General features: G+C 40.7%; 1 protein-coding gene across 8 annotated transcripts in view; it reads right to left on the bottom strand.

Moving 5' to 3' along the window:
• PRTFDC1 (phosphoribosyl transferase domain containing 1) overlaps positions 1-15,058 on the bottom strand; it is a 107,895-nt gene that overhangs the window by 58,810 nt on the left and 34,027 nt on the right. For 7 of the 8 annotated variants that reach the window (XR_014817105.1, XR_014817106.1, XM_084978780.1 and 4 more), the window contains 1 exon segment: positions 13,017-13,200. Coding sequence is in view for 5 of the 8 variants with exons in the window: in NM_001445122.1 (NP_001432051.1) it covers positions 13,017-13,200 (184 nt within the window). In the remaining 3 variants the exon portion in view is untranslated. 8 annotated transcript variants of the gene reach the window in all.

Here is a 15,058-nt window from a genome sequence, read left to right as displayed (position 1 = left end):
CAGCAGGGTCTGTTTCCCAGTGCACCCCACTCCAGGCTGGGTCTGGTTCCTTATCCTGGATCCCAGCCCAGCCTGTGAAAGATACTGAGTTAAGCCCAGCTCTGTCCCCAGACTGTTCTCTGAAAACTTGGTTGCCTCTACAATTGAATCATTGCCTCTGCATTATTCTCTTATTTGTGCGCTTAGTGTTTGCTTTCCTAAAGAAAGACAACCATCATAAGCATCTCTATAGAAAATTAAATTTGAATACAAAGCATGGACACTAATAAAATGTATAGATTCTTTAAAAATAAAGCGGAATGATAACTGAAAATGTTGCTATTATTGGAATTCCTGTCGTGGCTCAGTGAAAAGGAATCTGACTAGTATCCATGAGGATGCAGGTTCGATCCCTGGCCTCACTCAGTGGATTAAGGATCTGGGGTTGCCACGAGCTGTGGTGGAGGTCACAGACTCGGCTTGGATCTTGCATTGCTGTGGCTGTGGTGTAGGCTGGCAGCTACAGCTCTGATTCAACCCCTAGTCTGGGAACTTCCATATGCCTTGGGTGTGGCCATAAAAAGACAAAAAAAAAAAAAAAAGTTACTATTATCCTTACTATTAATCTTATTACACAAATGGGCTTAGGTTTCACTTTTTCTTTTCTTTTTTTTAAATCTTTTACTTGATAGAAATCTCAAAGTAAACTTCCCTTGAGCAACAGCAGATCTCCTTTAAGATCAGATTAGGTATTTGCTTCATGCCAAGTTTGTTCATCCGTGCATCCTGAAAGTCAGTAGTAAATATATCTTAGGAACCAAAGGTCAAAGACAAAAGAGGGAACATCAACACTCTTTGTTTCAGTAAACATATGAACATGACAGAGGTTTCAGCATCTTTATCCAGAAGTCATAGAGAAATTATGTTCTGGTTTTCCTAAGTGCTTTTGATTATGTTTAAGATTTATATGGACTGATTCTAACCACCCAGGCCTCTCCCCAGTTTATTCTTTAGTAAATAACTCTCCCTTTGAAGTCTGCAAAAAACATTTTGAGGAGATTAAAAGTATTTTAGCTTCTAAGGTGGAAAAAATCTTCAGCTTTCAAAGGAATACGGTACCATCTGCAAAAGAATATTGGACTAACACTACAGGAACTAAGGTTTAAGAATAATCAAAGGGTAAAGACTATGTTTTCTGTCACAAATCAGCAATTCAAACGTGCAAATGGTAATACCAAAAAGCAAAGAACTACCAATTCATCAATTTCAAGTTGTACCGTTTTGGTTTTTTTTTTTTTTTCAGTTTTATTTCTTTCTTTCTTTCTTTTTTTTTTTTTTTGCTTTTTAGGGCTGCTCCCACGGCATATGGAGGATCCCGGACTAGGGGTCAAATTGGAGCTACAGCTGCCAGCCTACACCGCAGCCACAGCAACGCAGGATCCGAGCCGCGTCTGTGACCTACACCACATCTCACACAAAGCTGGATCCTTAACCACTGAGAGAGGTCAGGGATTGAACCCACAACTTCATGGTTCCTAGTCAGATTCGTTTCCACTGCGCCATGATGGGAATGCCTTCACATTTTAATATACCCCAAATCAGGATCTATCTTACCATCCACATTATGTCATGGCTTACCTTACAGCATTTTTTTTCTTTATTAATAGTACATAAAATAATGTGTGTGTTTGTTTTTTACAGTCTACGATGTCTGAGAGTTAACAAAATATGGTAAGTTCTGGAGTTTATTTTCTCTTACCTTCCCACATTTATTCCTTATTTTCTTCTATTTTCCTAGTCCTTTAGTTTTCCTTTTCTCACTTGAAAGGATATGTGTATATATACACATATACAGGTGAAATGTATATAAATTACATATACTACAGATACACACACATGTACACCTGTCTGTCCTATACCTGTCTAGCACCCCCAAGAACCGAGGACCTTTCTTCTCCACCTGTCTGTCTTTAAAGAATTGAACTGGGGTCCTTTTCCTCACTCCAAGCCCAATAAGGGACTCTGCTAAAGGCACACTTCCTATCTCAAAAAGAAAGGGGGAATTCAGGAGTTCCTGTTGCAGCTCAGTGGTAACGAACCCAACTAGTATCCACGAGGACACGGGTTTGATCCCTGGCTTCCCTCAGTAGGTTAAGGACCAGGAGGTGCCATGAGCTGTGGTGTAGGTCACAGACATGGCTCAGATCCTGAGTTGCTGTGGCTGTGGTGTAGGCTGGCAGCTGCAGCTCCAATTCGACCCCTAGCCTGGGAACTTCCATATGCCATGGGTGTGGCCATAAAAAGACAAAAAAGAAAAGGGGGAGGGAATTCACTAGTGAAGCCATCTAATCTTGGACTTCCGTTTGTTAGGAGGGTTTTGATTACTGACTCAATCTCCTTACTAATAATTAGTCTGTTCAGATTTTCTATTTCAAGCAGCAAGTGTTGGTGAGCATGTGGGGAAAGAGAACACCTGTCCACTGTTGGTAAGTGTGTAAACTGATACAGCCAGTATGGAAGTTCCTAAAAAAATTAAAAATAGAACCACTATATGATTTAGCAATCCCACTTCTGCGTATTTATCTGAAGAAAATGAAAACACTCTTTTGAAAACATTTCTGCACCCCCATGTTCACTGCAGCATTATTCACAATAGCCAATACGGCAACAACCTAAGTGTCTATTGATAAATAAATGGCTGAAGAAGATAGGGTATACACACATACCACACACACACACACACACACACACACACACACACACACACACACACACATGCACACACACAGTGAAACATTATTCAGCCATTACAAAAGATGAAATCTTGCCATTTGCAATGATATGGGTGGACCATGAGGGCATTATGCTAAGTGAAATAAGTCAGAGAAGGGCAAATACTGTATGATCGCTTGTGTGTGGGATCTAATAACAAAAATAAGCTCACAGATAAAGAGAACAGATTGTTGGTTACTAAAGGCGGGTGGCGGTGGAGGGGGAAGAGGTGGAGGAAATGGATGAACAGTTTTAGTTTAATGAAACTAAAAAAAAAAAGAAAAAGCCATTCAACTGAAAGCCCCCTTACTGTGCAGAAAGCTTTCCGTGAAAGGCTGTTGCAGGGTGAAGGGAAAACTCACTAAGGATGCCAGGTCTGGTTTCTCTGTCCTACCCTCATTGCTCACAAGCATGGGTGATTAGGGACTGACTTAAACCCTCGTTCTTCTGAACTCTGGGAATGAGAGAGAAGAAACGGATTTCAGCTTTTCCTTTCCCTCATGGGAACAGGTCTGTGGCCAACTTTTCCCTGTAATGAGCCTCCTTAATAAAGATGCCAGCCTCCACAGGGGGCTGCATACCCTGCACGGGCAAACGTCTCATCCCCCTGCAGCCACACTCTGGATTCTATTTTATCTAGGAAAAGCTTTCTCTTGGGGCTGCCGACACACAGGAATTATTCATGAATACAAGCAGGACATGGGGGAGGGACCCAGGGCAACTACAACCCGCCTAAAATTAAGTCCTCAATGTTTAAAGCCTCGAAGTTTGACGAAGATTTTACTTTGCTCACAGGTTAGTTAACTAAATTGGTGGAAAACAAAGAAATCAGAGTATAGCTCCCCAAATTACACTTTATCCTCACACTGGACTGTATACAAATGAACAAACCTTTACATCAAGGCAGCATTTTGGAGCGAATACAGGGAAAACGCTTGGCAAATAATACAACCACGTACGGAAAAGCTGGCTGAGAAGTCACTTGCTGGCACCTTCTAATACTCCCTCCAGCTTCTCTCAAATCTTCCAGTCTCTCTAGTTCCAAGCCTCTCAGAATACATTTTCCAAGAGGCTTTCCACCCCCACCCTTTCAGAGCTTCCTCAGAAAACACTAAATTGGGCGGCTCAATTGGCAACTGGCTTATGCCCATTTCTCTTTGATCCAAGTCTCTATACCCTCTCTATGGAAAACAGTATGGAGGTTCCCTAAAAACTAAAAACAGAGTTGCCACATGATCCAGGAATTCCATTCCTGGGCATATACCCAGACAGAAATCTAATTCGAAAAGATCCATGCATCCCACTGTTCACAGCAGCACTATTCACAATAGCCAAGCCATGGAAACAACCTAAATGTCCACTGACAGAGTAATGGATAAGGAAGATACAGTACATATACATGGAATATTACTCAGCCATAAAAAGAATGAAATAATGCCATTTGCAACTAGAGTTTCTCATACTAAGTGAAGTAAGTTAGAGAAAGACAAGTACCATGTGATATTGCTTATATGTGGAATCTAAAATATGACACAAAAGAACTTATTTATAAAATAAAAACAGACTCAGAGACATAGAAAACAAACTTATGGTTACCAAAGGGGAGGGTGGGGAAGGGGTAAATTAGGAGTTTAGGATTAACAGATACAAACTACTATACATAAAACAGATAAACGGTGAGTTACCTATCTAAGGTCCTACTGTATAGCACAGGGAACGATATTCAAAATCCTATAATAAACCATGATGGAAAAGCATATGAAAAAGAACGTGTGTGTGTATAACTGAATCACTTTGCTATACACCAGAAACTAACACAATGTTGTACATCAACTAAACTTCACTTTAAAAAAAAAATCTCTGGCATTCCCGTCGTGGCACAGTGGTTAACGAATCTGACTAGGAACCATGAGGTTTCGGGTTCGATCCCTGGCCTCGCTCAGTGGGTTAAGGATCTGGCATTGCTGTGAGGTGTGGTGTAGGTTGTAGACACGACTCGGATCCTGCGTTGCTGTGGCTGTGGTGTAGGCTGGTGGCTGCGGCTCCGATTAGACCCCTAGCCTAGGAACCTCCATATGCTGCAGGAGCAGTCCTAGAAATGGCAAAAAGACCAAAAAAAAAAAAAAGCCTCTATACCCTCCAGAGTTGGTCGGGAGCTTGGTATTCAAGGTTCCTTTGATATTCTGCTAGGCCTAGCTTCCCAAGAACAGCAATTTTCAGTAAAGCCAGAGAGGAAGCAAATATAGTGAATGCTCTTATTTCTTGGAAAATATCCACAGTGTAGGGGGCAAAGATGAAAAACCATACTTTTCCATCATTTACGAGAAACCCAGAGTTCAATATTTGTTACTCATTTTCTTGGAGAGTACTTCTTCCTACTTTACTCATATCAAATATAACACATTTCAGAAAAATAAGCAGTTGATTATCTATTTATAGATATTGCCATTCTTCCAGCAATTATAGGAGCTGGCTTAACTCTAGTTAGGTCAATATCAAAAATAAATGTCAGGAAAACATGCTGATTCATTTGGAGACATTTCCCTCCTTTTGACTTAATATAGCTCAACACATCAGCATATCTCTAGATGCACAGTATGTTTTAGTGGTCACAATCTTGGGCTCTGGAACAGAACTTAGGTTTGAATGTTAACCCTCCACTTTCAGGCTGTTTGACCTTGGACACATTACCTAACAGCTCAGGTCTCAATTTTCTCATCCGTAAAATGGGTACAATAGTGCTATCCAATTATTTCTCATTTTCTCTCTACTATTGAATCATTCAAGTTTGGAGTTTTCTTTATTGCTTTTCATCCTTTCTATTTGCTCAGAAGTTAAACATAACATATATTGTATTCCTATTCTTGCAGTGGTTACCTTTAAACTTTTAACAAGCATACCTGACTGAAATTTTGTAAATCGTCAACCCCTCTATGCTTCTCCTAAACCATTTACAACCTTAGAAAATGTTTTTACTCTGGTCTACTATAAATGAGTGTGGGCCAGTATTTTAGTTTTATTTTTTTAATTTTTATTTTTTGGCCAGGCCCATGGCATATGGGGCAGGGCTCAAACCTGCACCATAGCAGTGGCAACGCCAGATCCTTAACCTGCTGTGACACAAGGGAATTCCCTAAGCTGATATTTTAACTCCATCTTTGTTTTCACCACCAAAATAGATCATATCCAGTATTATTATTTCATCAATTATTTTTCGAACCAGTTCAAACTTTGTTGACTTACCTACACACTTGTCAATTTCTTTGCATCACATTTATTTGTTTGGGTTCCATTTCCTTTTTCCTAAAATATACCCAAAATATACTAAAATAAATTGGGATGTGTTTTTAGTTAGCATCTATTATCAGAAAACTCTTCCAGAATGTGACTACTGATGTCTTTAGCTGACACTCACACTTAAGTTCAACATCAGCTGGGAATGAAAATCTAAGTTAATAGTTATTTTCTCTCAGGATGTTGATACTACTCCATATCTTCTGATTTCCGTTGTTGCTGTTGAGAAGTCTGTTGATAGGATAGCAGTAATCCCTTTAAAGGCAATTCTTTTCTCCTCAGTAATGTTGATGACCTAACCTTTGACTGTGGTGTTCTGCCTTTCAGCCTAACCAGGATGTGTACAAGTGTGGTCTCACTGTGCTTCCTGAATCAGAAAACCCACATCTCCCATCAACTCTGTAATATGATTAAGGCATCATCTTATGAAGATAGCTGGTCCTCAATTCTCTTTAGTCTTTCCTTATGGAATGTCTATGTGATATATCTTGGATCTTCTCCCTCAGTCTTTCACGTCTCCCACCCTCTCTTTCTTATATCCCATCTCTATCCAGGTTAACTTCTGGGTAATTTTTTCAGATCTTGTTTCCAGTGCCAAACTCATATCCATCTCAACCTTCAGGCTGCTATTTATCCCTTCATTCAAGTTACTATCTTATCTATTCAATTAGTGACTTTTTCACTGCAAGATCTATTATTTCACTTCCAATAGTTCTCATTTAGGAGTTCCCTCGTGGTGCAGCAGGTTAAGGATCTGGCAATATCACTGCAGTGGCTTGGGTTGCTGATATGGCACAGGTTTGATCCCTGACCTGGGAACTTCCACATGCTGTGGAGGTGGCCAAAAAAAAAAAAAAAAAAAAAAAAAAAGAGAGAGAGAGAGTGAGATGGGAGATACCCAGAGAGTTACAGTAGGGATTAAATGAGATAATGAATTCTTCTAGCAAGGGCTCAGTGAATACTCATGAAAAGACAGAAAGGACAGAAGGAAAAAAGAAGAGAGGGAAGAAGGAAGGAAAATTGAAATGTTAAGGAATTCAGGCTGCCAGGGCCTCTCATTTCATTCGAAGTTCAGGAGTATGGGGGCCATGCTCTCCGGTGAGTTAGCCTAGAGCTAATTTCTAAGTAATCTTCATCTAAATGGTTATTGTTGGTGAAAATTCATTTCATGTCTTATGGGAAGTTTAATACAACAACAGAGACAAGTCAAATTGCCTAGAGCCTTGAGATGTTTGGAGCATTCAGCCCTCAGGAAGGTCCCTTAGCAAAAAGTGGAGGGCCTCAAACAACTGGGACCCCTCCTGCAAGAAGAGCCCCTAAAAGGACCTATGAATGCTGATGGTGCCGACAAGGAGACACACTGCCTCTCAGTAAACTGAACTTTCAACCTTTTTCCTTAAACAAAAAATTAAGGGGTTCCCATCATGGTGCAGAGGAAACGAATCTGACTAGGAACCATGAGGTTGCATGTTCTATTCCTGGCCTCACTCAGTGGGTTCAGGATCCGGTGTTGCTGTGAGCTGTGGTGTAGGTTGCAGACGCGGCTCAGATCCTGCATTGCTGTGCCTGTGGCGTTGGCCAGCAGCTACACATCCATTTAGACCCCTAGACTGGGAACCTCCATATGCCTCGGGTGTGGCCCTAAAAAGACAAATGACAATAATAATAATAATAAAATAAAAAGAATCACAGAGCACAAAGACAGGAGAGTGTAAAACTATAGGATGATTTTGACGAGCACCCACAACAACCCACAGAGTCCTGATCACCCTCCAGAAATTTCTAAAGGTATGAAAAGAACACCTTAGTGGCCATTGTTTCTGCAGAGATGTTTTTGAGAGTCTGCTTCTGATGAGTAGGTTTGCAGGTATGTGGGAGCATCAGACACCCTCGGAGGAAAATGAGCTAGTCTCGTTCCCCTTATTTGGTGGTGTTTATTAGTTCGGGCTTCTTAATAGGTCTCCGTCCCATTAAAAATGTTGAAAGAGCTCAAGTGTGTAAAGGGATGGTCAGCTCAGGACTAACCCAATGGCAAGGATTTCATCCTTGGAGAGAGGACAGCTTATGCACTATTCAGGTCACGCCATAGCTCGGTCTCCGAATATGGTTTTTCCATCCATTTCTGAGGATATTTAGTTAGGGGAGAAGTGTGCTCTGTGTGAGCAGGTAGGCTTTTACATGAGGTAACCTCTCAGGAGATGATCTGTGCCCCCTTGGTGATGGACAAGAGGAAGACCATTTTGTAAGAAGAAAGGACACCACAATTAACCCCGGGTCCTACCGGATTTAAGGCTGGGACAAACACCACAATACACTTTGTGTGAGAACGGATGACGGGGACAAAGATCCACTATCCCCTCCCTTCTTCATCAGAACCCTGGGGAGGAGCCTCCACAGCCTCATCACTAGGAAAAATGGTTGATTTGAAAATATCTGTCTAGATGCAGCAAAAATGATCATGATATTCATGGAGCTACACAAACGCAAAAGTTTGTTCTGAACTAGTATCACATAAACATGAGATCATAGGTGTTAGAATGTGTGCCTCTAAATTAAAACACTGATTAAGACCAAGGAAGGATGTTTAGAGAAAGGGACAATGAGAGGTAGCAGCATTGTCGAATCTGACATGGATCATCATGCCATCAGTTTCAGCAAGATTGACTGTATTCTGGACCATAAAACAAGGCTCAAAATTTTTTTAAAGAACTGAACTCATACAAAATATAGTTTTTGCCACATAATTAAACTAGAAAAGCATACAGAACTGTGGAAAAATCCCCAAATATTAGGAAATTCAACACAAATAATCCAGGTGTGAAAGAGGAAATCACAAAGGAAATTTGAAAATAGTCTGAGCTGAATGAAAATGAAAACAATACATCAACAACTGGAGGATGCAACAGTCAAGATCATGCTGACTGTGAAAAAGGCAACAATGTCCTCCTTCACCATTTCTATTCAGAATTGTACAGGAAGTCCTAGCCAGTGCAATAAGGCAATAAAAAAAATTAAAAGTATACAAATTAGAAGGAAGGAAACCATCATTATTCATAGAAGAAATTATCATCTTCATAGAAAATCCAAAAAAAGCCATTTAGTTACGAGAGTTTTGAAAAGCCATCATACTCAACATACAAAATCAATAGTATTTCTGCATACTGGTAATAGACAACTGGAAACTGAAATTCAAAAGAAACCTTACCATTTATAACAGTGAAACCAAAGGCAGTTATCAGTAGATCCCTTAAATTATAACTTGCTCAGTAAATAACATCCTGTAACTTGCCTTCGCTAAGCTCTCTAATTGTTCTTGCAGATAGCATACCCTCCAAGCTTCAGAAGTGAAGACAATAGGGATCACAAGACTTCTTTCACTGCCCTCTTACAGATAACGCCTCTGACGTATGGGTAGGGGTTGCTATAGTACAGTTAAGTTGTTTCTTCAGGAGCATGCTAGTTAGTCCTGCCCAGGTCAAACCAGTCAAGACCAATGACCATTAAACTGGTCCTTGTGCGAGTATCTGATGGATGCAGGCTCTGAAACTCCACTGTCAGATGATGCTAATGCCACCATTTTCTGAACATGCCCCCCAGGAAGAAGCATGTAACTCAGATACACCCGTGCAGAACACCAATGACAGGTTGTTCTATAGAAATGAACAGCATGATTTGTAACCTTATATGGAACAGTGAAACACCAGAATTAGCTAAAACACTTACGAAAAAGAACAAAATTGGAGGACACATACTGCCTGACTTCCAGACCTATTGTACAGACACAGTAATCAAAAACAGTGTGGTTTTGACAAAAGCATAAGCACATAGATGAATAGAACTGAAGAGTGTTCAGAAATAGACCCATGCATATACAGTCAAATGATTTTCAGTGAAAGATCAAAGGCAATTCAATGAAAAAAATAGTTTTGTTTTTCCTTTTTAGGGCCACACCTGTGGCACATAGAAGTTCCCAGGCTAGGGGTGGAATTGGAGCTGCAGCTGCTGGCCTACACCACAGCCACAGCAACGCCAGATGTGAGCAGCATCTGTGACCTATGCCACAACTTGCGGCAATACCAGATCCTTAACCCGATGAGGGAGGCCAGGGATCAAATGGCATCTTCATGGATATTAGTCAGGTTCTTAACCTCCTGAGCCACAACAGGAACTCCAAAAAAGACTAGTCTTTTTATCAAATGAGGTTGGAAAAATTGGACATTCACTTGACAAAAAAAAAAAAAAAAAAGGAACTTTGACCTGTACCATATTAATAAATTAACCCAACATGGATCATACACCTAGATCTAAACCTAAAACTAGGAACCTGCTCAAAGAAAAGAGAGAATAAAATCTTCGTGAACTTGAGTTAAGCAAAGATTACCTATATACACAAAAATCATGATTCACAAAAGAAAAAATGATAAATTGGAGTTTATAAAAATTTTTAAATGATGCTCTAAAAAAAACTCATGAAAATGAAAAAAACCAACCCACTGACTGCAAAACATATTCATAACACATTTTAATAAAAGATTCATATATAAAGAACTCTTAAGATTCAATAATAAGAAAACCAACCAATTTTTAAAATGAGCAAGATATCTGAACAAATATTTCACCAAAGAAGCTACATGAACAACAAATAAAAGGATGCTCAACATCATTATTCACTAGGGAAATGCAAATTAAAACCACATGAGATTCTATCAGCTATCTAAATGGGTAAAACAAAGAAAATAAAGGAAAAAAATGAAGAAAAACTGACAATACCATGTGTTGTCAAAATGTGGAGCAACTGGTATTCTTGTACACTGGTGGTGGGGATGCAAAGTTATTCAGTCACTTTGGAAAAGAGTTGGCAATTTCTTGTATATACTCCCCATATGACCAAGTAATCTCAAGACAAATTTAATCAATAGAAACAAAGACATGAATATACACAAAAACCTGCATGTGAATATTTATAGCAGCCTTGCTCATAATCACCACAAAAAGGAAACAAACCAAATATCCTTCAGATGATGAATAATTTAAAAACTGGCATATCCATATAATGAAATCCTACTTGACAAAAAGAAATGAACTACTGGGACACATAACAGCATGGATGAATTTCAAATAAAACACACTAAGCTTTACAGATTTTCTAGGGCCACATGGTATTTGATTATATTATATGACATTCTGAAAAGAGCAAAACTCTAGGGACAGAATACATATCAGTGGTTGCCAGAGCCTGAGGGTTGGGGAAAAGACTGACGAAAAAGGGACACAAGGGTATTTTTTGTGGTAAGGGCTGTTCTATGTCTTGATTGTGGTGATTTACGTGATTGTATGCATTTGCCAAAACTCAGAACTGCAAACTAAAAGAGGTAAATTCTGTTGCATGTAAGCCATGCCTCAATAAACCTGACTTTAAAAGACTTCTTTAAAGGCTGCTTGCTGGGGGGAAATACAAAAAGGATCAGGGTCAAGTAAATGAGGAATGAAATCTTTTAAGAAGGTTGCACAGCTACTTGATCCAGGATGAGAAGGACCTAAAGAGAGAAAAGATTTTCAAGAGAAGATGAAACCAATAAATTAGAGTTAAAATGTCTGGGGGGGAGGAAATCATGGCCTGAGATGTCATCAGGAAAATACAGAGAATTTTAAGAAATAAATACTTTGCCAGCTGCTCTAAAGCTGAGGCAACTGAGCCAAAGAAAGAGAATGGCAGGCAGATTTCTAAGATGCTCCTCCCATCCGCATCCCCATCCCCTGCGTACACACTGTGTGTATAACCTCCTCCACTTGCGAGTGGGTGAGACTTGTAAATACGATGGGCATTCACTCCCATGATTAGGTAGATTAGTCAATCAACTCCTGAGTTCATCAAAAAGAGCTTATCCTAGTTGAAACAGGTGAGTCTTTAAAAAGAGGGGCTGGGCTGCCCTGAAGGGAGAGGTTCTCCTGCCCTGTTGTGAGCTGCCTGTGGTGGTGTCCACGAGGCAAGGACCTGAGCGCAGCCTTTAGGAGGTGAGAGTGTCTGCAGTCTAGAGTCGGCAGGGTAAAGGGTACTGAATCCTGTCCGAACCCCGTGATCTCAGAAAGGGACCCCAAATCTCAGAAGAGATCAGAGCACCAGCAAACACCTTGATTTCAGGCTGGAAAGACTCCAAGCAGAGAACCTATGACCGCAAGAAACTTGGGATGATAAATGTGCATTGGTTTCAACCACTAAGTTTGTGATGATTTTGTCTCAAAACACTGGAAACACAATTCAAAGCTAGTTTAATCCATGAGATGATTTTCATGGCTTTGACTCTAACAACTCCCCACCTGAGAGTAAGCCAGTTTGAATATTCTGGTGTTTTACTACACGTTGAGTCAAAAAGCATGACAGAAGCAAGAACATGGAGAGAAGAGGGGAAAGCTAAGGGCATGGGGGCTTTTGAGAATAAGCTCCCTCAATTCCATCCAGTGGTGGCCAAGAAAACCCAGCACAGACCAGAGGAAGGCCCTTCAGCTGGAGGTTCCCTGGTCTTGTCTCACTGTCCCTACAGGTTTTACTTCTCTACTTCCAGGTCCTGAGGGCCCATCACCAAGGACTAGCAGTCCTCTCTGGGATGGATGCCCTCCCAGAGGTTTCTAAGGCCAACAGTGGATCCAGAGCAGAAACACATCCACGTTCACTGGACTTTCTGAACACATTCTCAACACAGTCATTCGTGAGGTGCCAGGAAATGACCACTCAATTTTACAACCATAAAAGAAAGCATGAATCATTCCTAAAGTGTCTTTCCTTCTATGGGAAATAGACAGGAGAGTTTTCCCCCCAAAGACTATGGGTTGCATAGTCTTTGCAAGGTTGCAATATCTTGCAAATCAAAAAAACCATATTATTCATTTTCATAACCTTATTAGTTCTTTGATCTTGTACACTGCTCATTCTAAACGTCATATAATGAAAAACGGAGTAGAACGTAACTTACCCTGTAGCTTTTTAGTCTGATGAAATCCACCTTCATAGAGACAAATCTATCGGAATTTCGACTGATGCTCTTAAGGTGTTCTACGAGGTCGGCACAGAACTTGTAGCCTCCTTTCAGCACACACAGGACCATAATGTCACAGTAGCCTATGTCTTTCATAATATCCTTAGCCAGCCGTTCAATTCTGAAAAGAAGAATTGAAAGACATATTAAAGCGTAACTACTTCTAAGTATTTTTTATTTTCTTTTTAGGGTCGCCCTTGAGGCTTATGGAAATTCCCCAGCTAGGGGTCAAATCCGAGCTGCAGGTGCAGCCCTATGCCACAGCCACAGAAACACCTAGATCCAAGCCACGTCTGTGACCTATGCCGCAGCCTGCAGCCATGCCAGGTCCTTAACCCACTGGGCAAGGCCAGGGATTGAACCTGAGTCCTCATGGACACTACGTCAGGTTCCGGACCCACTGAACCACAAGAGGAACTCCAACTTCTGAGTATTTTTGTTCCTTAAAAAAAAAAAAAAAAAGCATGATGCGCTATACATAATAGATTATGCAGGAGAACGTGGAGAAGGGTTTGGGAGACAGGAGCCTACAAATATAAAGAAGCTTTGTTAAAGCTGGACAAAGAGAGAGTGTTCAGAACATATTTCTGATAACCACATCATCAATCACACATTTTTGCTCCTCTGCGTCACAAAAATGATTAAGGTGTAAAATATGATGTGAAAGATCACGAAGGCTATTATTTAATCACTACAGAGCCTGGTTGTTAATCTTAACACGGCTATGATGGTATGTGGTGATACCACGCTCTCTTTATAGCAGAGAAAAAGGAAATGGAGGATGACTCAGCCACCCTGCCACGTTAGAGGAGACTAGAGGAAAAGTCAAGTCCATAGTAACAATCAAAAGAAAAACACTTGTCTTATGTTTGGCGAAGACAGCACGTTACCTATGTGAAAGGTGCCCCAGACGACACTGAGGAGGCACCGTGGATCACAATGTTATGCGATGATGCAGACGAGGGCTGGCATCCCACCCTTAATTCGGAACTGTCATTGCCTTTTTTCTAATTGATTCATACCTATAAATCCATTGCCCATACACCTATACAACTCTAAAACCTTGAGTGGAGGCAGACTCTAAGGGGCATACTTTTAAAAAATTCCCACTGGCTCCTCAAACTGAATTATGAGACTGAGCAGTACCTACTGTGCTAATGAGGCACCTCTCAACTGAATTAGATTCAAAACAGATGAACTGAATTGGTGTGAAGAAATATACACAGAACATTATATTACATGTGTTCTATATGTGTACTACATACACTTTACATAATATTTTAATAAATGTTTTACATGTGTGTATATAAGTATACACACACATATATATAAAATGGCAACCATGGTTTCAGGTGATGTTTCTCAAAATACGATCAGCAAAACACATACATCAGCATGCCAGGTATTGTATAATAAGGGATTTTCTTTCCAGCATGATGGAGTGAGGAGGTCCACACATCCTCTCCACAAAAAGCAAGAAGAAAGCTGGAAAAAACTGTCAAAAAGCAACCATTACTACACTCTGGAAATCAACCAAAGGCATGCACCAAACTGAGAATCATTTATTCACGGAAAAACTCAACACTGGGTAGAAACAGCACAAGTCTGAGGCATTCTTGCCTGAGAATGCTTCCATCTCCCCACCACCCCAATGAGCTCTGCTATTCAACCAAGTAGTTCAACCAGGTGGGGGGCACTGCTCACCTGACTGGGAGCAGAGCTAACAAGGCTGCCTCGGTAGCACGTGAAGTTGCAGTCCTGTTTGAGCAACTAACTGGGAGAGTAGCCAGGAATTTGATAGGGAGCTCTGGAAGGTTAGTCATGGGAGAGAGACACACCACAAACTCTTCACACATCCCAAGCTGACCGGAAGCTATGCATATGCACAGCAGAGACTAGCGTGGGCCCAAGCCGCCCACACATTTCTGGATAATGGAGCCTGTAAGCCTGTGCAGAAGAGACATGAGACAGCTCGGTGG

This window comes from Sus scrofa, chromosome 10 (assembly GCF_054392235.1).
Source record: "Sus scrofa isolate SSC_HxYL_T2T_F1_AM1 chromosome 10, Sscrofa_HxYL_maternal_Yorkshire_Landrace_v2.0, whole genome shotgun sequence".
Lineage (NCBI taxonomy): Eukaryota > Metazoa > Chordata > Mammalia > Artiodactyla > Suidae > Sus > Sus scrofa.
This window is presented reverse-complemented; position numbering and strand designations above follow the sequence as displayed.